Below are 24,608 nucleotides of genomic sequence, written 5' to 3' on the forward strand. Positions count from 1 at the left end.
GGAAGGTTTTAAAATGGATCCTGGTAAACTCCAATCTATTTTAGACTGGCCTTTGCCCAAAGGACTCAAGGCTATCCAAAGGTTTATTGGTTTTTCCAACTACTATAGGCGCTTCATTAAGGGTTACTCCTCTATCATTGCGCCTATTACCAATATGACCAAACAAGGGGCTGATACTAAGTTCTGGTCTGAGGAAGCTCTTGGTGCTTTTAAGACTCTCAAGGAACTTTTTGCCTCAGCTCCCATTCTAGTTCATCCTGATACGACTCTGCCTTTCTTGCTCGAGGTCGATGCTTCTGAGACAGGAGTTGGGGCTGTTCTGTCTCAAAGGTTAGGGGTGGATAAACCGTTACACCCTTGTGGTTTCTTCTCTAAAAAAATTTCTGGGCCTGAGAGCAGATATGACATCGGGAAGAGGGAACTGTTAGCGGTCATTAAGGCTTTAAAGGAGTGGAGACATTTACTGGAAGGGACACTACACCCTGTTACTATCCTAACGGATCATAAGAACTTGTCTTATATTGGGGAGGCTAAGCGCTTGTCCGCCAGGCAGGCTCGCTGGGCTTTGTTCCTCACTCACTTTAATTATGTACTTACGTATAGACCTGGTTCTAAGAACTCTAAAGCCGATGCTTTGTCTCGTCAATATGAACCATCCACTATAACTGAACCACTTCTGTCCTCCATAGTTCCTAAGGGGAATATCATCGCGAACACGAATCTCAGGATTCACTCTCCATTGCTTTCTGAGATCATGAAGTTTCAGCATTTGGCATCCAAACAGACTCCTGGGGATCGACACTTCGTTCCTGCCGCTCTCCAACTGGAGGTGCTACGCTGTCTCCATAACAGCAAGGTGGCTGGGCATCCTGGCATCCGCAAGACTTATGCGCTGGTCTCTAAAGATTTTTGGTGGCCTGACTTTCGCAAGGATATTAAAGAATTCATCGGGGCATGTGAAGTTTGTACCAAGACCAAGCTACCCCATTCGCTTCCATGCGGATTTCTGCACCCTTTAGAGGTTCCTGAAAAGCCTTGGTCCTGCCTGGCAATGGACTTCATTGTTGATTTGCCTATCTCTAAAAAGCAGACTGTCATCCTCACTGTGGTAGACAGATTTACTAAAATGGCTCACTTCATTCCCTTACCTAAACTCCCATCTTCGCCCGAATTAGCGGAGATATTCGCCAGGGAGATTTTTCGTTTGCATGGGATACCTTCCCAAATTGTCTCTGACAGAGGCTCCCAATTTGTTTCCCGTTTTTGGAGATCATTCTGCTCCCAACTAGGCATCAAATTGAATTTCTCCTCTGCCTATCATCCTCAGTCCAATGGAGCTGCTGAACGCACTAACCAAAAAGTTGAACAATATTTACGTTGTTTCGTTTCAGAACACCAGGACGATTGGGTCGGTTTGATTCCTTGGGCGGAGTTTGCACATAACAATCTCATTTGTGATTCTACGCATTCTAGCCCTTTTTTCTTGAATTATGGCTTTCATCCTTCCATCCTTCCTTCGGAGTCTTCTTCTCAAGGGATACCGTCGGTGGATGTTCATGTTGCCAATTTAAGAGAGTTGTGGGATCAAACTCGACAAATCCTTTTGCACAATTCTACGCTGGTTAAAAAACACGCTGACAAACGTAGAAGGGCAGCACCGGTGTTTGTTCCAGGCGATAGAGTATGGTTAAGTACTAGAAACATTCGGTTAAAAGTGCCGTCCATGAAGTTTGCTCCTCGATATATTGGACCTTACAGGGTACTGTCTCAAATTAACCCAGTTGCGTATCGTTTAGCGTTGCCTAATGCCTTACGCATTCCTAATTCATTTCATGTTTCCTTGCTAAAACCATTAATATGTAACAGGTTCTCCTCCACGATCGCCCCTCCCCGCTCAGTTCAGGTGGAGGGTCAGGAGGAGTATGAGGTCAATTCCATCGTTGATTCTCGAATCTCCCGGGGGAAACTGCAATATCTGGTCGATTGGAAGGGTTATGGTCCTGAGGAGAGAAGTTGGGTACCTCAGGAGGAGGTGCATGCTCCCCGTCTCCGCAGGGCGTTTCACTCTCGATTCCCTTCTCGCCCTGGTGTATTCCGCCCGGTGGGCGTATCTGAGAGGGGGGTACTGTCAGGGTACCTGCGGTCTCTACCTCCGAAAGAGGTAGAGACTTAGCTGTTCCTCCATCCAGACGGCCTGATGGCTCCCTTTCCCACGGTCTATCCGGTCATGCAAGGCCGGCCGCGAGGGAGTGACTGCCTTTTACAGCATCTAGGCAGGAAGTTGTCATCAGGACACTCCTCCGGAACGACCTGTCACTCAATTGCTGCAGGACCAATCAGGACGCCTCGGAGGCGTGGTTACTGCTCTGAACAGGGTATTTAACAGAGCTTCTTTCATTAGCTCATTGCCCTGTCGTGGTTCTAGCTTGTTCTAGTCACTCAGTGCTTGTGTATTCTATTATCCCTTTTGGTTTTGACCCGGCTTGTTTTCCTTACTCTGCTTATCTCTGTTACCCTTGATTCGGCTTGTCTCTCGCTTACCTGTCTTCTGTTACCCTCGACCTCGGCTTGTCTTTGACCATTCTATACTGTACTACTTACGTTAGTCCGGCCATTCTAAGGTCCGGTATACGTATCTGGCTACTGTTTGTACTCTGCGTGTTGGATCCCTGTCCCGATCCTGACATGGATGTAGAGAATGTGCCTGTGTCTTAGCATGGTGGGACCTAGCTAAGTTGTTCATTCGTATAGAAATGATGGGACATTTCAGCAAGGCACTTCAGACACCATATTCTCTTGTGTTTACCCCAATCTATCTTTTGGCCTGCACATAGAAAAGCTTGCATCTAAACTTTATCCAAAACTAGGTGACCTGTACAGAAACAAATCCTGCCTAAGCCCTACAGTAAAGGAAAAGATTGTACAGCAAATGCTGATGCCAATCATTGATTATGGGGATGTAGTATATGCACCTGCATCGCAATCCCACATTAATAAACTCAATACATTGTATAACTCGTTCTGCCGATTTGTGCTACAATGTAATTACAGGACCCACCATTGTGACATGCTAAAAGAACTAAACTGGCTGTCGCTGGAATCCAGGCGCACCCTTCATCTTTCCAGCCTTGTGTTTAAGAGCTTTTCTGGGAAACTCCCACCCTACCTGAACACAATGCTTTCCCCGGCTGTTCCCACTTCCTATAACCTCCGATCCAGTACCAACACTTTACTTAGTCTACCTCAATACAAAAAGAAAGCAGCCCGATCCTCCTTCTCCTACTGAGCGCCGCAATTGTGGAACGAACTCCCACACAATTCAAAATCTTCCCTAAGCTTAAAGTCCTTTAAGAGATCCCTCTCTACAACCTCAAAACAGAATGCACCTGTCATGGTTGATTATATATTTCCTACCTGTTCTATGTTAAATTTTGTATATATTGTATATTAATATTGTTTTAGTATTTTATTGTACACTAACTGTAACAATGCAACGATTTGTGGACCCAGGACATACTGGAAAACGAGAGAAATCTCAATGTATATTTCCTGGTAAAATATTTTATAAATAAATAATATATTTTTTAATCTGAGTGTATATGATGAGTAAACCAGTAACTCTGATCGTTTTGGATTTTGCACTTGTGCAATCTTGTGGACATCTTGTGCTCCTTGCTGTCTGTGAAGACATTTTGTTAGCTTGAAATTTGTCTCTGTATCTCTGTTTTTGCCCATAATAGTGCTCTATGCTGCCCTAAGTCAGGTTTTGTACATTCACCACTTTCACATATCTCTGTACTCACTGTTTCTCAGTTTTTGTGCTTCAGGGAAGCTACTGTCAGGTGCAGAATGTATGATTGTGGTTAAGTGTAATAAAGCGTGGGTATGGCTGAATGTGATTGTGTGGTGGTTTTCTAAATATGATTATATGTGGGTTTGGCTGGCTGAGTGTTACTGTGTGAATGCTGACTGTGTATATTAATACGAATGGTGGTGGCTGTGTTTGTGTGAGAGTTGGCTGAGTATAATTATGTGGTTTAAGTTTTATTTATTTTTTATTTAGTTTTGATTTGTATAATTGTTTGTTTGGTTTTGGCTGACTGTGATTATTTGTGTTTTGTTGGCCATGTTAGATTGTGCGCAGTTTGGCTAAGTGTGATTATAAGTGCAGGCACTCAAGCACTGTAAAAATAACAATTAGCTTTTACTGAAAACGTTTGTTAAAAAAAAAATACAAGCTCCGCTGGGCCATATCACTGCCAAAAGACAGCAAACAAAATAAATAAATAAATAAATATATACCACAGTATGAAAGATATTCTCTACCAGAAAACATAATGTTTAAGGGTCATTGGCGGCCACTCACAACAGCATTGCAAATACCAATGGGCGAATTTGCACCAATGCCGGGGTCCTCTATCAATGGAACAGCTGCTCGTAGTCACTGTAACTTATGAATCCCTAAGCGGCTGCCTTTTGTCCAATAAAATAAAGATGTCTCAAACTATAGTGATTAGTCATAGTAAACAAGGATTAATATCAGAATGTATCAAGTGCGGGAGATGTTCCATGCCTCACAATGTTGTGTAGTGTTTAAGGCCAAGTTGTTGAGTAGATGGGAGTCAAGCAACCATCATACAACTTGGGTAAGTGTATACTATCAAACCTATGCCTTTTAAAACCTATGCTGATCGTGGAATAGACAGACATGAAATAAAATACAGATGTGACCTGGCACCAATGAAATGTGACAATATAAAAAAATATAAACTTCACTTAAGCATCCCAGGGTTACCTCCCAGGTGGTAACCAACCACAGCAGACATGTATAATACAGATAATTTTAGGGATCCTGCTGATGTACCTTAAAACAAATATAACATAGTGCAATAATGCCTGAATTTAGAAAAAAAACACAAATTTACGATTGCACTCACAAGTTAGAGATGATAAAGGCACCTTATGGACTTGTCACCGGATGGGGCTTTTGTGATGTTTCGGCTCACCAAACGATACTCATTTCCGGGTCACAGACCTGGCACTCCCGGTTTACTTCATTTCCGGGTCACAGACCAGGCACTCTCGCTGGATGTTATATCTTTGTTTTTAGGTTCATCAGGAGGATCCCTAAAATTTTCTGTATTATATATAAAATTAAATATGCAGTCAAGTTAAGAAAGTTGACCCATCTCTTTAGGAAAGCTTATGGCCTCCCAGAGTAACCTCTACCTCACATACCTGTCTCTTGCTCTCTCCTAAATGGCAGCACTCTATTCTCTCCTCCAGCTCTGCTTCACTCCACACTCCTTGTTTGATTGCTACCTCCTGTCCTGTTGTGTTTTACGCCCCACCTCCTATAGACTGTAAGCTCATTTGAGCAGGGCCCTCTTCAACCTATTGTTCCTGTAATTTTTTGTAAATTTATTGTTAAATCTCCCCCTTTGATAATGTTGTAAAGTGCTACGGAATATGCTCGAGCTATATAAATACCAGTAATAATAATAATTGATAAATATTTTTTTACATATAGAAAATTTGGGAAACAAGTTGAGAATGCAAGACACATACACAAACAGATGGAAACACAAACACAAAACACAAACACAGTCTATTCATAAAGACCCAATGCAAACAAATGCAGAACACCCAAAACCCATAATTCTAGTCACACATTCACAAAATGAGCAATTAGGAATGTATAGTATATTACTGTGATTGCATTAATGTAATTAATGCCCCAGAGTGCTTGGCCATTTTGTTCATTAAATATTATGAAATATAGAATGATGAGGCTTAATGAATGTAAAAGAAAAAAAATATTTTTAAATGGTTATAAAAATAGAAATATGGACTGAACGGAACATGTGTGGTCCCCCCACTTTTTTTTATTAGTTCAGAACACCAACCACCCCTGGCTGTTAACAGCAACTAAAGGATTAACTTGAGTGCTTTCCCCAGGTGGCTGCCATTCATATAATTGAATGCACATGGTGCACAGCCATTTTGTATCCCGAACATAGGCATAGGGGTACTTGGTCATTAAGTGCTTGGAACTCATTTGGGATACACGAGCTTGTGAACCCCGGCAAAGATTGTACCACTGCCCATACAACTTCCCGACCAGCTACACGAACGACGTTTGGGAGATAGGCACTACCGACTGGTGGGAGCATTCGCTCCCTAAAAGCCAGGGGGAGCGTTTGTCGGTGTTCGTATGGGAACCAAAACTTTACCCGAATGGCTATACCTTTTTACTGAACGGATCTGAGCGCTATTTGGATATGTTGGGCGCTCAGACACGGGTAATTCAGACTTGTGGTGTTCCTGTATATGTATTGTAGTCCGTGCTGCCGGCCTAGTAGTAATGGGAGTGAGCGCAGGACTTCTTTTTTTGTATTTGTATTTACTTTGTATCACACAGCCTGGTTACAATGCTGCCGCCCATCCCATGTGTTCCCTATTAAGGGTTAATAACTATATAGGGGTGTATATAAAAAATACCCCTCTGTCTCATTAGAGATATCTTTGCCAGAAGCTCAAGGAAGCAGGCTGAAGGGTCAGTGTTAGGACCCGCTTAGGGGGGTCTGCCTTGACGTTGGCAGGCGGGCATTCCCTCCAATGGCCATTGGAGCAACTAAATGACCTCCATTTGTCTAAATATACATAGGGATTAAGGAGAAAGCGCAGGTAACTTTTCTTTTCTTTGATTTTTCCTGTATAATCTTCATATGTTTTTTGAGTGATTTGTGATATTTTGTGTTGCTTCCTGGAACTGAAAGATAATTAAGTTAGCCTTCCAGGGACTCAATTATCTCCCAGACACAGAGACGCCTGGGAGGAGCTTGTGCATTTCTCTATGGAAACCCCATGCTGGGGGTTTGTGCATTAAAAGCCGAGTGTGGCACAATAAACCCCAGTTGACTCCCAGAACTGTGTGTCGTCCAGATACTGGGGGATTGGGCTATAATCACTAAACAGCGCTTCTTTCCAGCTCCAGAGGATTTCAGTGGACATATTCGATCTCCGCATTGCAGCTCCGCTACAATATGAATATACATTGATAAAGAAATCACACTGACAAAAATAATTTAAATTTAAGTAACAGCAGCATTAAAAAATTATAATAAACAAATTATGCAAAAAAAATGAAAATATGGTGAAAAAAATGAACGCTAATTTTTAGAAACAATTTGTTGCAGTCTTTTACAGAATATTTTTTGCATCTACAAAGTACTTTTTACAGTTATGACTTTCCCTCCATTGTCTGTGATAAATATCTGATGAGGACAACTTGTGCCAAAACAGTTTTTGAATGATAAAATTCGTACACGTTCCAAGGACCCTTGAAATTTCCGGAGGTAATTAACTTCTCAAAACAACATTACTTTATTGTACATATTGTTAAGTTGTGTTTGGGAACATGAACTAAAATAGAGAATTGCTAACAAACGTCTCTTTTCTTATTGTGTCACTTTCCGACTAACCAATTGTGTTGCCAACATGTCTGGTTTTCCAGCATCACTGGGAGATTCCTCAGCTGATATAGTTTTTAAACCAGTTTACTAACATGTATTCAAATTGGAACCTTGCTGGCTAATGGCTTAACAGCAGGGAGCATGCTGCACAGGTAGAGAAATAGTGGGGCACTTTATAGAATTGACCATTAAAGGCACACTCCACACCTAAATCACATTGCTTATTTATAGACTTTAGGTGTGAAGAGTGTGTCCTCTTTTTTATTTTTATTTTATTTTATGAAGAATAGAAATTAGCACATTTATGAATTAGCCTATCTAGAAAAAAAAAAAAACTACATCTAAAGTACTATATGGTCACAACTCAATTAGCCTGCCACAAAAAAAGATATGTGGTGGAAAAAGACGATTTTCATTTATTTTCAGCATTCAACAGAATTCCATTTAGTTAATAGGAAAAAAAAAAAAGGATTTGTAGTCGAAGTTGAATGAATTATGTGCAGGTATTTTGCAATTTCAGATTCCCAAGAATAATCTTTTCTGCACAGAGACATTTACTTCTTCAGTCACTGTTGTGGTTACAAATAGCGTCATCTATCCAGACGTCCACCTGTCTGTCTTTACACTTTACATTTCATGTCGCAATTACAACGTAGGGCTAAGTGTGTAATACCGTATTACAGTTTGTGGGTGTATAATAACATGTATATAGACCTCACACATATGTGTTTATTTGTAGGTGACCACACTGAATGTTTAATCAAGCACTTAAAAAACAAATCCCGCGTACTTCAAGGCTGCACTGTATGCAATTAAAGGGAGATCCCTGACAAGCTGTAGTTGTAAAGTTACTTAGACTGTCCCTTTAAAACAGTGAGTCCAGTCTGATTACAGCCCTGAATATGCATTTTGAATAGTGTTCTAATTAGACAGACATTGCATCTTTAATCTCTCTAGTTTAGTGTTGCCCTAAAAGGTCTATGTGGGCTACATAAACCAGCTGTCCCTTTAAATTGTATAGACAGACAGAGAGGTAGATAGACAGACAGAAGATAGATAGATAGACAGACAGATTTTTAGTATCCAAGATGGTTGCCGCTATCTAAGTAAACTAAAGGAAAATAGTGGAAATTATAATTGAAATAATAATAATAAAAAAAGTAAACTTTTAAAATAACCAGAACAAAACAGTTAAATATGAGTAATGTGTAAATCAAAAACAAAAGACAAACATTATAGAAGTACTGAGAAAAAAATGAGATAATAAAGTAAATTAAAGGGACCCTATAGTCACCCAGACCACTTCAGCTCAATGAAGTGGTCTGGGTGCCAGGTCCCTCAGGTTTTAATCCTTCAGATGTAAGCATAGCAGTTTCAGAGAAACTGCTATGTTTACATTTGGGGTTGAGCCAGCCTCTAGTGGCTGTCTTCTGGACAGCCGCTAGAGGCGCATCTGCGACATTGGAGGCATGTCTCCGAGGGAGCCCGGCCCTGGATAAAGGTAAGCTGCTGGAGGAGTTTTAACACCTTCAGCGCCACGGGGGGTAGCCCTGAAGGGTGAGGGCCCCCTCAGGGCACTATAGTGTCAGGAAAACCACTTTGTTTTCCTGACACTATAGTGATCCTTTAATATTCATGTGAAATAATAAGTAGAAAAAACAATAATAATAAAAAAAAAATACAACAAAACAGTTGAATATAGGTAATATTTAAATTAAAACTAGGGATTTGTGGGAGAGAGTGAAGAGAGCAGCGGGTTTGGGGGAGAGATACGAAGCTGTAAAGTGTGATGAATTTGGGGTGGGGATAGGGTGCAGTCATGGGTTGGGTGGATTTTTGAAGCTCTTACTGAGAGTCAGGGAAGAGATAATGAGTTGTAGAGGGAATATATTTATTTAGGGTGACGCTAAAGGGAAACGTGGAGAAGCTATGGAGATTGTTGGTAGATATGGTATGAGATAAAAAAAAATAAGGAGTATGGCGGTGGCGTATATATTCAGTTTGGAAGAGGTAGAACTTATTTTATAGCATCCTGAGAGGGATAGTATCCATCCGTAGGACCCGTCTGATTTTTTTCCTTATGGATGCCATCTTCGTAATACGCAGTTCCTCGAGTCGATCTCGAAGCCAAGGAACTGGACCAGCTGGGAAGGAGAGAGAGACGACTTCTGTCTGTTTACCACGAAACCCAAAGATTCCAGAAAGTGAACAACACATTTCGTGCAATCGTAGCCTGGAGGCAGATTTACAGAAGATCAGCAAATCGTCCAAGTAAACAAGACATCGTACGCCCTTGGTTCGAATGTGTGCCATTATTGGCTTCAGCAGCTTTGTGAAGCACCACAGAGCCGAGCTGAGGTCGAAGGGCAGACGCGTGAACTGGCATGCTTGTCCTCTCTACCTGAAGCGAAGAAAGAGTTGACATTCTAGGGCAACGGGGACGGACAGGTACGCTCTACCTGAAGCGAAGGTCCTCTCTACCTGAAGCGAAGAAAGAGTTGACATTCTAGGGCAACGGGGACGGACAGGTTGAGGTCCAGACGAGTGAACCAGTCGTTCGCGATGAGGAGGTCCAGACGAGTGAACCAGTCGTTCGCGATGAGTAGGTCTTTCAGAAGATGTATCCCTTCCATCTCGAAATGTCTGTACACTATGTAATAGTTTAGGTGCCGCAGGTTAATCATTAGCCGGTAATCTGGGGTAGAGCTCGCAGCAGAGCCTTCTCCACCGAGGTCGCCAGCGCAGCATTAATCATAGCTTGGAAGTCTTGGGTCGGTTGCGGTGTGTGTTCCATGATCTGGTTCTGTCCTGTGTGTGAGACATTGACAGCCAGCGGGGGCAATGGTGGTAAGGCAATCACATAGTGGTGCCAATCTCCTGGTACAACTGGGGCTCGCCCAGGGTACAGTGGCCCCAAAGTGCCTGTGAGTGCATACATATTGTGTGCCAATGCAGGAGGGCTCTCTCTCCTGACATCCAGGGGGGAAACCCATGAATGTCTCGTAGTAGCAGGTGATCCAACAACTCCCTTTTACACTGGGTTCACCCCAGTTCTACACTGAGCTGTACCTCGCTTAACGATAATCAATGTGCAGTGCACGTAATAAGCATATGGGAACTTGGCCCAGTAAAGGCCAGTGCAGCAGGACCCGCATGTAATTAGCTGGGGGCTCACCCCAGGTGGTGTGCCGTGATAACCAGAGGACACCCACGTTAGTATATGGCACAATATTGGAATGAGATGGATAGCTGGGGGGTCACCCCAGGTGGTGTGCCATGATAACCCAGAGGACACCCACATTAATATGTGTATGTTTAGTACAGTATATATATATATCCCTGTTAAGGGTGATAGTGATTGCACTAAGGCAGTATAAAATACTCAGTTTCCAGAAGAAGCCACAGGTCACCCATTTCCTTAGTACTGTTAGGAATACTGCATCAATTGTGAGCCTGCAAGTAAAGTAACAATCCAGCATTAATGAGGTACCTTTAGCAGATCTATAAGTTGAATGTGTATAAATCCAAGTCGAACAGGTCACCTAAAATCCAGATTGTGTGATTCCCGCGGTCCGAGGTAGAAACACTTACACTAAAGGGACAGCCAAATGACAAAGGGCTGAGGCCAGTCAAACAGTCATATATATAATAAAAGTAGGGACAGGGATGAGGAAGAAAGGGAACATAAATAAGAATAGTATAAAACATAAAACAAGTAGAAAAAATTCCATTAATAATAAATCACCAGGGAGAAACAAAATACTCTGACCTGTGCCAGGCTGGAGCAGCAAAAAAAGAGGAGGAGGTGGGGCTATCAAGGTCTATTGTGTATCAACTAACTTTTTTCTGATTGGTTGTTTTTGTTTTTGTGCTGCTGGAGATTTTCAGTAAAGAGAGTTATGCAAATATGAAGCCTCCTCTCATGTGATAAAATTATATATGGGTGGGGAGAGAGAGATTGTTTTAAAAATAAAAATAAAAAAATAACACCACTAGCATCTATATCACCTTTTGAGTGATACATTTCCTCAATTATTTGTGAACGGCATTTCCCAATTAAAGGGAATCTATAGTGTTAGGGATACAAAATTGTACTTGTACTATAGTGCCCTTTTGTCCCCCCTCCCTCATGCCACCCCTTCCCCCCCTCCTTCAGCACCTAAAGGGTTAAAAAGCCTTTTAGTAACTCGCTCCTCCTCACTCAACGTCATCTGGGGTGGGGGGGGGGGGGGGGGGGGACTTAATGTTTATGCGGAGCCAGCGCTCTAGGGACTCCCTTTCCTGTGGGGATTTCACTGACACTGGATGCCCTCATGCAGAGTGTGAGGACATCCAGCATCATTTAGGCGACCCAGAGTCCGGTAAACTCCCGGAAGCGACTCTAGTGGCTGTGTTTTAGTCAGCCACTAGAGGCTGTCATAGTACTGCAATGTTTCTCAAAAACTGCAATGGTTTAAAGGGGGAATGGAGACACTTCAATGAGCCAAATGGTGTGTGTGCCTATAGTGTCCCTTTAAGCTAAGCCAGGTGGAGAAAGACATGTTAGGGGAGTAAAGGAGAGGGTCACAATAGGGAATAATATAGGGACACACAAGTAAGGGAAGGGAGGGTAAGAATAATAATAATAATAATAATAATAATATATTGTGTATTAATATTGTTTTTGTATTTTATTGCTTTGCATGATATATTTATCACACCCCGTTTATTGGTCCTTGGTATCTGATTATAAAATGTGTCAGATAGTAATATTCTGAGTATTGCTGCACAGAGCAGATGTCCTGGTATGAGAGGGCCAGCAGACTGTGGGTGGGAGAGGCAGCTCACTGTTTAGTGGAGGTGTATTAGAGGTGCTGCACTGTTGCAGGTGTCCTGCAGGTGGCGCCCTGCGGTTGCTGATGAGCAGGCAGTGATGGGGGAGGCGCCTGCCCTGGATAAGGGATGGCTGCTCTCCTCCCAGACACACACTCACTCATATCCCAGGCTCGGTACAGTTCACTACTCACTCTCATTCACACGGAGCACTCTCAGGGCTCAGGATGGTCAAGGTGTTCGCTGTGCTCTCCCTGTTGGCGCTGTGCTGCTCCATGGCACTGGGGGTAAGTAACCCACCCTGTGTGTTTATAGGTAATACCTGCCCTGGGGTCCTGGAACCTGCTTTCTGATCCCCCTTTAATTAACTGGGGGTAGGTGACCCACCCTGTGTGTTTATAGGTAATGCTTGCCCTGGGGTCCTGGAACCTGCTTTCTGCCCCCCTTTAATTAACTGGGGGGTTAAGTGACCCACCATGTGTGCTTATAGGTAATACCTGCCCTGGGATCTTGGAATCTGCTTTCTGACCCCCTTTAATTTACTGGGGGTAAGTGACCCACCCTGTGTGATTATTGGTAATTCCTGTCCTGGAACCTGCTTTCTGCCCCCTTTTAATTAACTAACTGGGGGGTAGGTAACCAGCACTGTGTTTTTTATAGGTAATACCTGCTTTCTGGCACCTTTTTAACCTACTGGGAGTAAGTGACCCACCTTGTGACTGTGTTAGTAGGGATTGCCTGTCCTGGGGAACTGGGACTTGCTGTCTGACATAGTGGTGGTCCTTCAGCCCTTTTAATTACCTGCTTGGGCTCTGCTGCTCCCTGGCACTGGGGGGGCAAGTAACCCACTCCGGGCTCCTGGAGGGGTGACTGGGACCTGCTTTCTGACTCTCATCCCTTTAACCAGCTGGGGGCCTCGACTATTGCACTTTATGGATTAACTTTGACCAACACCCTGGAATCTGTCTGTGGGGGGACACATGTGCCCCTCTCCATGTATTAACATCTTCAGATCTGTTTAACGCCTTGGGTACCAGGTGGGACCCCTTGTCATTGGTGTGTTTAATGACAGTCCAGGTTAACCTTGGGATTCCAATCTGTGCCAACGTTCCATCCGCTCAGGTGGCCTTCATTCGTTTCCCAAAGGGGGGTGGTGTATGTCACTATGAGCTCCACGTGTATCGCTTCCTTAATCTTAATGTAGGAGTAGCGTGTAACATGACCTTCTGGGATGTTAATATTTATTATTTTTATGGGACCACCAGCAGTCCTTCCACTGTTCCTGTCCCCCAAACTTTTTTTTTTTTTTTTGTTAGAACAATAGACACGGGGTTCTTATCCATTGCTTACTTATCAGGGGAGCTTGTAACTACTGTAGAGGTTTATATTACTCCTGCCCTATCTTATGCATAACCTGTGTTTAATAGTCTTTTTGCTCTCCAGGTATTGCTAGAATTGTTTCCCAAAACATTTACTTTGAGAGTAATGGTTTCCCCCATGTGGGTGATGCAATGTATTCCATGTATATATTCTCAGTATGCGATGATTTTCACAAAAGCTGATGAATATAGTAACTGTGTATTTTATATAATTTCCAGAGGTGACTTAACATCATGTGTGTTGTTTGTATTTAGTTTTATATGGTTTGATATTTCCAAAGCCAAGTTTATGAAATTTTTTTAGTTTATTTTCCATGGAGTGGCACACTTTATCCTAAGTGTTTGTTGTACTTTAGTTTTTGTAGTTTAAAGTCTGCGTGTATACTCGGTTCAGTGAGTGTTTATTATATGGTATATGTATATACAGTGCGTGTAAACCTAATTCATGTACGCGGCACTTTTAAGTGACACTCTTTCTACATCTGCTCTCTTTACTGTGATTTTGTTTAATTTAAGATACGAAGTGTGTAATGCTGCATTATGTTTGCACTTTTACCTTCAGTGTGTATTCCAATAGTGCAACACTTACTGCCAGTCATTCCTGTCCCAATAGTAAAATGTGGGCTGCTTATTATACCATCACATTATTTTTATATCACTATGCATCTAATATAGTGCTCCCAATAGATTTTTGGAATTTCATTTATTTTTAATCTGGGTAGGGTGTCTGCGATATTTGTATTTTTAAAAATGTTTATTATTTTTTTTTTTTTCTCAAACCTGCTTGTATAACAGAGAGGTAAATGGTAGTTTTAGATGAAAACACCTTGTCATGTAAATATGTAATTCCCTATGCTCAATATACCTTTATTACTTATTGGCGTGAATATTAGACACTGTCAGTGAATGAATAGGTCCTGTTATATTGGTCTGCTTAGTTTAACATGCTAATATTTGCAGGTTGTCTTTGTAAGGGATGATCTAGACCCATTAAGCATTTCAGCTTGCTTATTTTTGTGTGTGAAGTGTCTTTCTCTTTTTAATTTTATTTACTTATTATACCCAGATTTTTACAAAGCGCAGATTTCAACAGAAACTGGCATCTTTATAAATTTAACCTTTAGCCCTTTCAATTAGACAACTGGTCCTGTTAACTTCCTGGTTTGGTTAGTTCAATGGAACTAATCTCGAGAGGCAGCAATTGTCCAGTCACCTGCATTGGGAAGTCTGTGATTGGACAGCCATAGAATGTCTGTGTGCGGTTAGAAGGGGAGGGCTTGCAAAGGCTACAGGAAGAAGAAAAAAAACTGCAGCCTCTAAGTGTCTGGTTTTTTTTTTTGTTACCCCCAATGCAAAAATTAAATGCGTGCATATTTTCGTTGGGGTGATATTTTATTTGCCAGTGTAGTGTTCTTTTAACTTGATAAAGCCCCTGACATTTTTTTATTACAATGGCGATCAGACTATCCCATCAATGAGAAGCTTACAAAGTGTCTTTGATTGGGTGGAGTGTTTTCTGGGGAAGATTACAAGACCTTTATTGTATAAGTAGAAAACTTTTTTCTTACTGTCTTATTCGTTTCATTTGCCAGAGTGCCCCGTCTGTACAGAATGTTTGTTTATTTCTGGCAATAAATGCAATTCCCATGTATCCCATGTGAAATTAATAACGAACTGGAATCCTAAAGGAATAACTGTGATTAATGTCATGTGCTGATTACTAGTCGTTCCCCTTTCATACATTTAAAAAAACCTGTGATCACTTAGAAATGTTGGGAGTTCTTAACATTGAACATATCACAATTAATTAAATACTACTGGGTATTATGGTGCTCCCACAATAATGTGTGTCTTCTTGGAGGCCAGTGACTTCTTATCTTTATTTGTTTTAAAAAAAAAAAAAAAAAAATTTTTTTTTTTCTGTGCTCATTTTCGTTTGTTAGTTAAAAGAATCACCAATTAGTGCATTTCCTGGCACAGGCTAGATCTACCATCTTTACCACAGGGGCAATGCTGAAATACTATGCAGCTGGAGAGGAACACGGGTTGAATCTCCGGCTTAAAAGAACACTATAGTCTTCAAAACAACTACAGCTTAATGTAATTATGTTGTCTAAAACCTGTCCCTGCAGGCTTGTCTGCTGTAAACATTGCCATTTCAGAGAAAATGCAGTGTTTACATTGCTGCCTAGGGGCAGTTCAGTGTATCCATGCAGAGCATGGTGACGCTGAATGTCAATCACAGTGTGCAGCACTGTCCCAGGAAGCACCTCTAGCAGCCATCTGAGGAGTGGCCAGTGTAGGTGTCCCAAGGGGGCAATGTAAACACTGCCTTTTCTCTGACAACATTGTTTACTGCAAAAAAACCTGCAGCGAACAATTATACTCACCAGAACAAATACAATAAGATGTAGTTGTCCTGCTGACTATAGTGTCCCTTAAAAGAGGCTGATTGAAGTAAAGTAGTAGTGGGTCTTGAGACATATGGACATAAAGACAGAACCATGATGTTCAACCATAACTGCCTGCCTCCATTTTTTTGCTCCCTGTACAACTATTTGTCTTGTTTCTGACCCTAGTAGCAAAAACCCTTCATTATTTAAGCCTTACAGGCATATCTTCCAGGCACATGACTGTGACACATTACCTTGTCCTCTGACTGTCTGCTGTGTTCAGTGAGCTGTGACATGTCTGAAGGCCAGCCTGGGATTCTGTGTTTTGTTTAGGGTTTTTCTTGCCTCTTGGAGTCATTTTGTACGATCACAGCTTTGCTAAGGGGTTTAGCATTTGCATGAGCTTCTGGGTCTTAATAACAGAGGAGGAAACCCAGTAGACCACCGATAATAAATCAAACAGCTTAACTATTTACATTGGGGAGGGGTGCCAGGACACTTCTGGCACCATAACCACCATGGTGCGTTGTAGTGGTTATAGTGCTATTGGTGTTCCTTTAAATCAGGGGTGGGGAACCTTTGGCTCTCCAGATTGTTTGGACTACATCTCACATAATGCTGGCAAAGCTACAAGGGAGATGTTGTCCAAAACATCTGGAGGGCCGAATGTTCCCCACCCCTGCTTTAAATGAACCACACTATTATTTTCTGGTTTTTAATGATTTATTAAATTATGACCACGTTTCCTTGAACCAATATCTTTTAAAGATTTTCCTCCTCATCATTCAGAGTCTATTAGTGAACCAGGTTTGAGGGATTTTGGCTAACAAAGGTGGTCTTATTTAATATTTTTATAGCCTGTTTTATTGGCGGGAATTCTGGCCTGTGTTCAACTCAATGATCCCAAGATATTAACTTCTGATCCGTCACCTACTGTTACTGTATGGCTTGGATTTTGATACACTTTTTTTTTTTTTTTATTTATTTATAAAAGCAATTTTATTTTTGTAAATCTGGTCTTCGCTGAACCACTGCAACACTGCACTGGCTGTAGTTTTTTATTTTTTTGGTGGGGGGTCGGGGTTAGTAGAGTTACTCCTGCTTTTGTAAGATTCCCCAATGGGAGGGATAATAAAAAAAATAAGCAACCAGCATTGGTCTAGTGATATGTACTAGCAGGCTAGTAAATTGGTTGCCAACTACTGTATAATATAGGCAATAAAAAACAACTTTTTGTTGAAGCAGTTGTCACACCTCCTCTGGCAGTAGTCATGGTGCTTGGAATAACCCTTTAACAGCATAGCCACAGCTAGGAAGATATTGGGATTTCTCCACTAGACCAGGGATAGGCAACCTTCGGCTCTCCAGATGTTGTGGACTACATCCCCCATAATGCTGGCAAAGCATCATGGGAGGTGTAGTCCAAAACATCTGGAGAGCCGAAGGTTCCCCACCACTGCACTAGACCCACGTGACTTTTAAAACGACCTTCTCCAATGTTATGGTTTGTTTTAATATTACAGTAATCAGTGTCATGTAAACAAACATTTAATTATGATTACTGTGGCTTTGTCATGTACATGTCTGGCAACACCTATTTATTAATTACGTGATCAGAGTATCGCCCAGAAAGACAGACTTTGCATGCTACTTGTGTAGGTAAAGTTGTGAAACAGTTTGCCATTTTTATGTATATGTGTGTTTTTTTTTTTTTTTTCCTAGAATTTTACATTCTCTAAAACTCAAACCGACAGCATTGATACTAGTGCAGTCCTCTAGAGTATTGGTGTATTTTTATATACATGTATCATAATTATTAGTCTTCTGATTTTTAAGAGCAATGATGTTTCTGCTTAGAGTTTGCAAGACAGACGTTCCACACCGTCGGTTTATATTTCCAACATGTTGGTGGTTGCAATAATGGGTAGTCCAGTGCTACGGTATATGTTGGCGCTCTATAAGTAACAGATGTGAAGCCCTCCTGCAGGTCTCTTAGTCAGCACTTGCTTATCTCGCCCACTCACAGGCAGGATGTTTACTTTCTGATTACAAGCATGTCCTGCACAATCAGTTTGTTCTAGGTGTTGGGAGAAAGCCACAAGTGTCCTGTGAGCCCAGAGGCAGGGGTGGGAAGAGGTGTGTACAGTAGGTAGGATCCCCGCAAGTGTTAGTGCTTGTCACTGGGCTTTTCTCTCAAACATTCAGTAATACTAACATTTTTGCAATTTGTTGGTTGCAGAAAAAAAAAACTTATTGCACAAAGCAGTGCAAGTATTTGCTCGGTCACTGACCTGGATTTTAGCAAAATTCTGGCTTAAATGTCAAAGCTCCTAATATAGCTTAGTTTGAAATGTGTGGTGTGTTTTTTTTTTTTTTTTTTTTTTTTTTTTTTTTTTTTTCAGATCACCTTTTTGCTGCCTAAATTTTTTTGCAATTTGGTTTTAATTTTACTGAACAACACTGCTTTTTGGTCAAATGAAAAACTAATCTATGCAGCTTGATGTGTACGTGAAAGGCCTTTCTTTGTAAAGTACGATTGTCCATGCTCTAGTAATTTCCCGCCTGTATTATTGTAACCCTCTCCTAATTGGTCTTCCCAAAAACCATATTGCCCCGCTACAGTCTGCAATGAATGCTGCCGTCAGACTGATTTTCCTCTCTAGTCGGTCCTCTTACACCTCTGTCAGTCCTTACATTGGCTTCCTGTATCCTATGAGTCAATTCAAAGTGCTAACCATACCTATAAAGCACTGAACAATTCTAGCCCCTCTTATCTCTTCACAGATCCATAGGTATGCCCCCTCTCGGTCTTTCCGCTCTGCCCATGACCTACTCCTGTCTGCTCTCACCCGTACGGCCAACTCGCGCTTGCAGGACTTCTCACGGGTATCCCTTTGGAATAGCCTGCTTACCGCCATCAGACTCTCCCCTAGTCTTTAATCATTTAAGAAGGGCCTTAAAACCCATTTCTTTAGGAAAGCTTACGGCCTCCCAGAGTAACCTCTACCTCACATACCTGTCTCTTGCTCTCTCCTAAAGGGCAGCACTCTACTCTCTCCTCCAGCTCTGCTTCACCTTTTTTGACTATTTCCTGTCCTAATGTGTTTCATACCCCACCTCCTCTAGACTGTAAGCTGGTTTGAGCAGGGTCCTCTTCAACTTATTGTTCCTGTAAGTTTTCTTGTAATTGTCCTAAATTTCACCCCCCACCTTACAATATTGTAAAGTGATACGGAATCTGTTGGCGCTATATGAATGGTGATAATACTGTGGTGCTACAGTTGTGGTGCTCCTCTTTAGAGGAGTATATGACTGGCATTATTGTCTTATTGAATGTTTTTGACATCATGTGCGCATGCTCACTGTGAATTTATCCACAAATATCGGTGTATAATAGTAGTAAGAGACACACACTGGAATTTGAATCCTAAACAAGTCCCATAGCTCTCATTTCTGTCCACAGTTCGGCTGATGTGCAAGTTCATTTTAGCAGTAGACCGGCTGCAGCAGAGAGAATGGGCTTTATGTGCCTCCAAGTTTCTGTTAAATATCCATTTAAAGTGTGCGGGTGCCCTATGCCTGCTAGAATTAGCTGTGATGGTTATAGTGCTTGGTGTATCACTTACATTTTCGTTTTGGAGCTTGCTTAACCCCTTAAGGACCAAACTTCTGGAATAAAATGGAATCATGACATGTCACACATGTCATGTGTCCTTAAGGGGTTAATCCGTGTCATAAATCTGCAGTATAGAACATATCTGGGTTAAAGGTTGCTGAAACATTGTAGGAAAACCCATTCCTTTAATACTAATTCAGTGCCAGACTTGTAAATGCGAGGCTGAGAAATGTGTGTGTTCGTTCCCCTCTTGGGCTCACAGCAATGGTTTATTTTAAGTCAAAGTGTGGACTCTGCGAGGGACTCCTTCTGAATAGTAAGCAGCCAGGCTGGTGGCCAGGGGCTTGTGTTTTGTATGAAAGACACAGTGCCAGCTCTTTGTAAGCTCAGAAAATCTATTTTCCATTCTCGGGCTCTTACTGCATTAGTTCTGTGTGGATTTTATTTATTTGGGGATCGGGGGGTGTCTGCCAGCCTTTTAGGTTTTACTTGCAAGGAAGAGGTTACTGCGGGAAAGTCTACACGTCCGTTCTTTACTTCTCCTATGGAAAAATAACGTGTGTTTAAAACATCTGACATTGATTTAGGTGGTGTAATGTTGGAACGACCAGGGGTGAATGCCTGACCTACAAGTATTGTAGTAGAAAGGGCCTCCTAATTATTCTAATGGTGAGACGCAAGGGGTGTGGACAGCATCCATAGACTCCGAACTGTTATGGTACTTTTTGAAAGTAAACCAAAATGTTCAAAGTCTATCTGTTCCTGTCCAAATCTGAGATGATTAAATTGCGTATACGCAGAAGTAAGCTCACACTGACACATGGAGTTCAGGTTAAAAGCACTTCAGAAAATTTAATGCAATCTCGTTGGAAAACAGTTGTGCAGATCTTTTTAAAAGCAAAATGACATCATCATTGAATATCAGATAATAACAAATAAACATCATTGATTGGATTAAACATTATGTGACTAACTTCGTGTCCACCCACCAATATTATTAATTGGCTCAGGGGTTTGAGTGACCAGCTAGGTGTCCTCCCACCGGGAGGTGGTATTGTTCTGGACAAGGGTGTGGACAGAAGGCTCAGGCGCCATCTTTCCCAGCATGAGGTTTACTCGGTGGAAAGGGGGGCTTGAGCGTCATTTTACACAGTCAGTGATATCAGGCCTCATGTCCAGGTGCAAGGTCTCTTATGAATAGAACATTTCATTACTACTGTGTTCTCGTGGCCTTCAAACTATACTATCTTACAAGTCCTAAGGAGTAGCCGGCAAGTCTTAAGGAGTAGCCAGCACCTCCTGGTACTTGTCCTTGTAGGAAACACGGTCTTTGTCTACTGTATTAATTGGGTTTGAGAAGTTCAGTCACGTAAGGTAGTTTTAAAATGAACAAGTTAAGTCATGAGGACAAAATGGAGGATTTGAAGAAGTCAGGTTAGGAGGACAAAATGGAGGATTGTCACAATATAAGGTTAAAATGGAGTTAGTACAATAATTCAATACAAGTACAATAATAATTTTTAATAATTCCACATTAGAACTACAATGGTATAGTGGGTCAGGTGCTTTGTACCCCTTTTTAATTGAATCAATTCTATTTGTTGATAGTCTGGGTTTACCTTTGGAAACATATTCAAAGAGTGGATAATCCCAACAGACTCTTGTGTACCCTTATATTGGCATTTAAACTGTGCATAAACCAGGGTTCCTGACTTGTGGAGGTCATCCAGTCCATGCGCAGGGGAACCAATTCCGGCTAAGTTTTGGTGTCTAATAGCCTCCAGCACGAGCAAACTGATCTATTCATAAGACACAGGTGAAGCAAATGCACGATTTGTTTTATAAAGCTTTGAGAAATGGTGAATTCACGTCACCGTTTACATGTACACATTGTGTTTCAGCATTGACCTTTCTCTATAGAAGGCTCACAATTCTTTTAAAGGCAAAGTCGACCATAAATGTTGCTGGTGAAAGCGTTTTTTGCTTTTTTTTTTTTTTTTTTTTTTGAAAGGGAAATCCATTATTTCAGGAATTCATAAGAAGTACATGAAGCGTTAGCCCTTTATTACAAGCTTGTGTTTTTTGTTTTTTGTTTTTTTCCCGCTAAGCTAGTTTTAAAATGCTTAAAGGAACACTATACATAGCATTGGGAATACAAATCTGTATATCTAATACTATAGTGCCTTTGTCACTGTTTAGGTGACTGGGCCAATGCTGCTGTGGTTGAAAAGGCTGAGTTTGTTTTTATACCTCACGGCTCTGGTCTCTTTGGGGAAGCTCCATTTCTTTGGCTGAGGTCATTAAACAATTTCCATAGAAAAACACTGGGGGACCGTTGCACGTGAGCGCCAAAACTCTGCGATAGTCAGATGAGCCCATCAGCCCGTCTGAGCCCATTTAATTGACAGTGGCGTTTTTACTCTTTCACAGAACCATTTCTAGTGGTTGTAAGTATGACAGAGGAAGGTTAACCTTGTGGTTCCCTTAGTGTCATGGTTTTTGGCTTCAGGCATAAAACGTGGCACCCAGACCAATTCCGTGATATTAAAGGAGCACTATGGTCACCTAAACAACTTAGGAGTTAAATCACGTTGTTTCTGTTTATGCAGCCCTGGCCACACCTCCCCTGGCTCTGATTGACACAGCCTCCATGGGAAAAAAAAGGTTTCACTTTCAATCAGATGTACATTACCTTAAAGGGACACTATAGTCACCAGAATTGAATTTGTTCTGGTGAGTAGAATCATTACCTTCAAGCTTTTTGTTGTAAAGACTTTCTTTTCAGAGAAAATGCAGTGTTTACATTACAGCCTAGTGATAACTTCACTGGCCACTCCTCAGATGGCTGTTAGAGATCCTTCCTGGGTCATGGCTGCCTAAAATGCATCCAAACATTCAGTGTCTCCTCCCTCTGCATGCAGACACTGAACTTTCCTCCATAGAGATTCATTGATTCAATTCATCTCTATGAGGAGATGCTGATTGGCCAGGGCTGTGTTTGAATCATGCTGGCTCTGCCCCTGATCTGCCTCTTTGCCAGTCTCAGCCAATCCTATGGGGAAGCATTGTAATTGGATCAGGCTACCAATTCTGCTGATGTCAGCAGACTGTTTGTTTTTTCTGAGGCTAACAGCATGCAGATCTACAGCTTCAGGCTTGAATACTGTAAGATGTTGCTATATTTATGGAGGCATGAGGGGCCAAGGGGGCCTAGATGGTGGTTTTAACACTATAGGGTCAGGAATACATGTTTGTGTTCCTGACCCTATAGTGATCCTTTAAATGATTTTATCTTCTGCTCTGTAAATTGAACTTGTAATTACACACTGGATGCTCTTGCAGGGTCTAGCAAGCTATTAACATAGCAGCGCATAAGCAAATCTACATTTTATTTAGTGGCTAATGAAGGGGGGGAAATATTCTTTAGTAAAGTGGATTTTTTTATTTTTTTAGTTCAAATAAAATGAGTTGGGGCTCAAGAAAACTTTGCTGTTTAGTGAAAGTTCCTGAGTAATAAAGGCAGAGTTGTGCCTTTACATGCAGTTAGTCTTGTGCACAATAACACAGTAACAGTAAAGATGGTGTGTGTGTGTGTTCTATTTAGAACTCTGTATGGGTTACATGTAATAATCTTCTGTCCATACCCAGGACTCTGCTAGGTGTTCGTGCAGGTTGAGACTGCGTTCTGAGTTTTCAGGTGTTCTGTCCTGCCCCAGTTTGCTGTGTAAACACATCTCCTGCAAGGATCGATTTCAGCATTGTGTGCACAAAGGATAGTTTCTTTGTTCAGTTCCTTTTTTTTTTTTTTTCTTCTTGTGGTGACTAAATGCAATTGTCCCCCTGCTCAGAAAACAAAACACCTGCTAAGCTTAGAAAGGTTCACTATTGCCGCCCAGAAATACAGGCTGGGTTCTATTTCCGGCCCTCCGAACTTTGCTGTCTGTGCATGTGAACACTGCCCTGAGACGTCGCATGATGTTCATTCCTCTTCTGGCAGTAAAATACATCCAGTTTGGGGCCTTATTCACTAAATTGTTAACGGTCACTTGACGTATGATTACTGCTTAAACAGATAATCTGTGTACTACTACCACTGCAGAGCATGAATCTCCTGGTCCAAACCGGACAGTAGTTGGTGCCTGGAGTAATAGTCCTTTTATATTGGTTTTTGTTTGAAGCCCCCGTGGCTGTCTTGACAGCCACTATTGGGCATTGGCATTTTGAAAACCTAAACCGTGCCGTTTCTTAGAAAAGGCGCTATGGTCATCTTGGACAGCCCAGAACATATGTGAATATACATACATGGAGAGTGGTAATCCATGCAATATTCCTTGTTCATTATGGGGCCTAATTGCACAATCGGTGTAGTGCCATAATAGTGTGTGCATAACTTAATTATATTTTGTTGTTTGTATGTTTATTTTGGACAGCCTTTCCTAGCAATTAGTACATGCTGAACAATTCCTAATGTCTGTGATTGCTGACTTGTGGGCCTTCTTAGCAATGTATACTTACTGTTCTGTGTAAATTACAGAGAAGTAATAAAGTATAATCCCCCTACCCTGGCCACTCCTACATTAATCCTGTGCCTCAATTGCTTTTCTTCAAATCCATCTTTTAGCTTGCTGCAGGTGTGGAATGACTGGAGTCCTGTTACATTTACAAGGCCGTGAGACCATTAGTCCGCCTGGCTGGGCCTTTGATTTATGTGCTTGGAGTTCAACTTTGTGTAGTGTTTTTTCTTGTAATATCAGAAGTGAATTTAAGGCCTGTTGCCAAAAAAATTTCAATGCAAATGTTTAAAAAAAAAAAAAAAGTGTGTGTGTATATTCATCGACTTTTGTGCATCACTTGAATATCTCAAGGTGGACTTTGAGAAGTTCCCTTTCGGAACAGAAACTCGGGAAAACTTTCACAAGTACCCGTACTATTG

General features: G+C 41.6%; 1 protein-coding gene across 1 annotated transcript in view; it reads left to right on the top strand.

The window, feature by feature from the left end:
- Nucleotides 1-12,459: 12,459 nt before the first annotated feature.
- SDC1 (syndecan 1) overlaps nt 12,460-24,608 on the top strand; it is a 34,112-nt gene continuing 21,963 nt past the window's right edge. Inside the window, exon 1 of the mRNA XM_063440864.1 lies at nt 12,460-12,574. Coding sequence (XP_063296934.1) covers nt 12,515-12,574 — 60 coding nt within the window. The 5' untranslated portion in view covers nt 12,460-12,514. The remainder of the gene's footprint in view (nt 12,575-24,608) is intronic.

The sequence above is a fragment of the Pelobates fuscus genome, chromosome 2, assembly GCF_036172605.1.
Source record: "Pelobates fuscus isolate aPelFus1 chromosome 2, aPelFus1.pri, whole genome shotgun sequence".
Taxonomy (NCBI): Eukaryota; Metazoa; Chordata; class Amphibia; order Anura; family Pelobatidae; genus Pelobates; species Pelobates fuscus.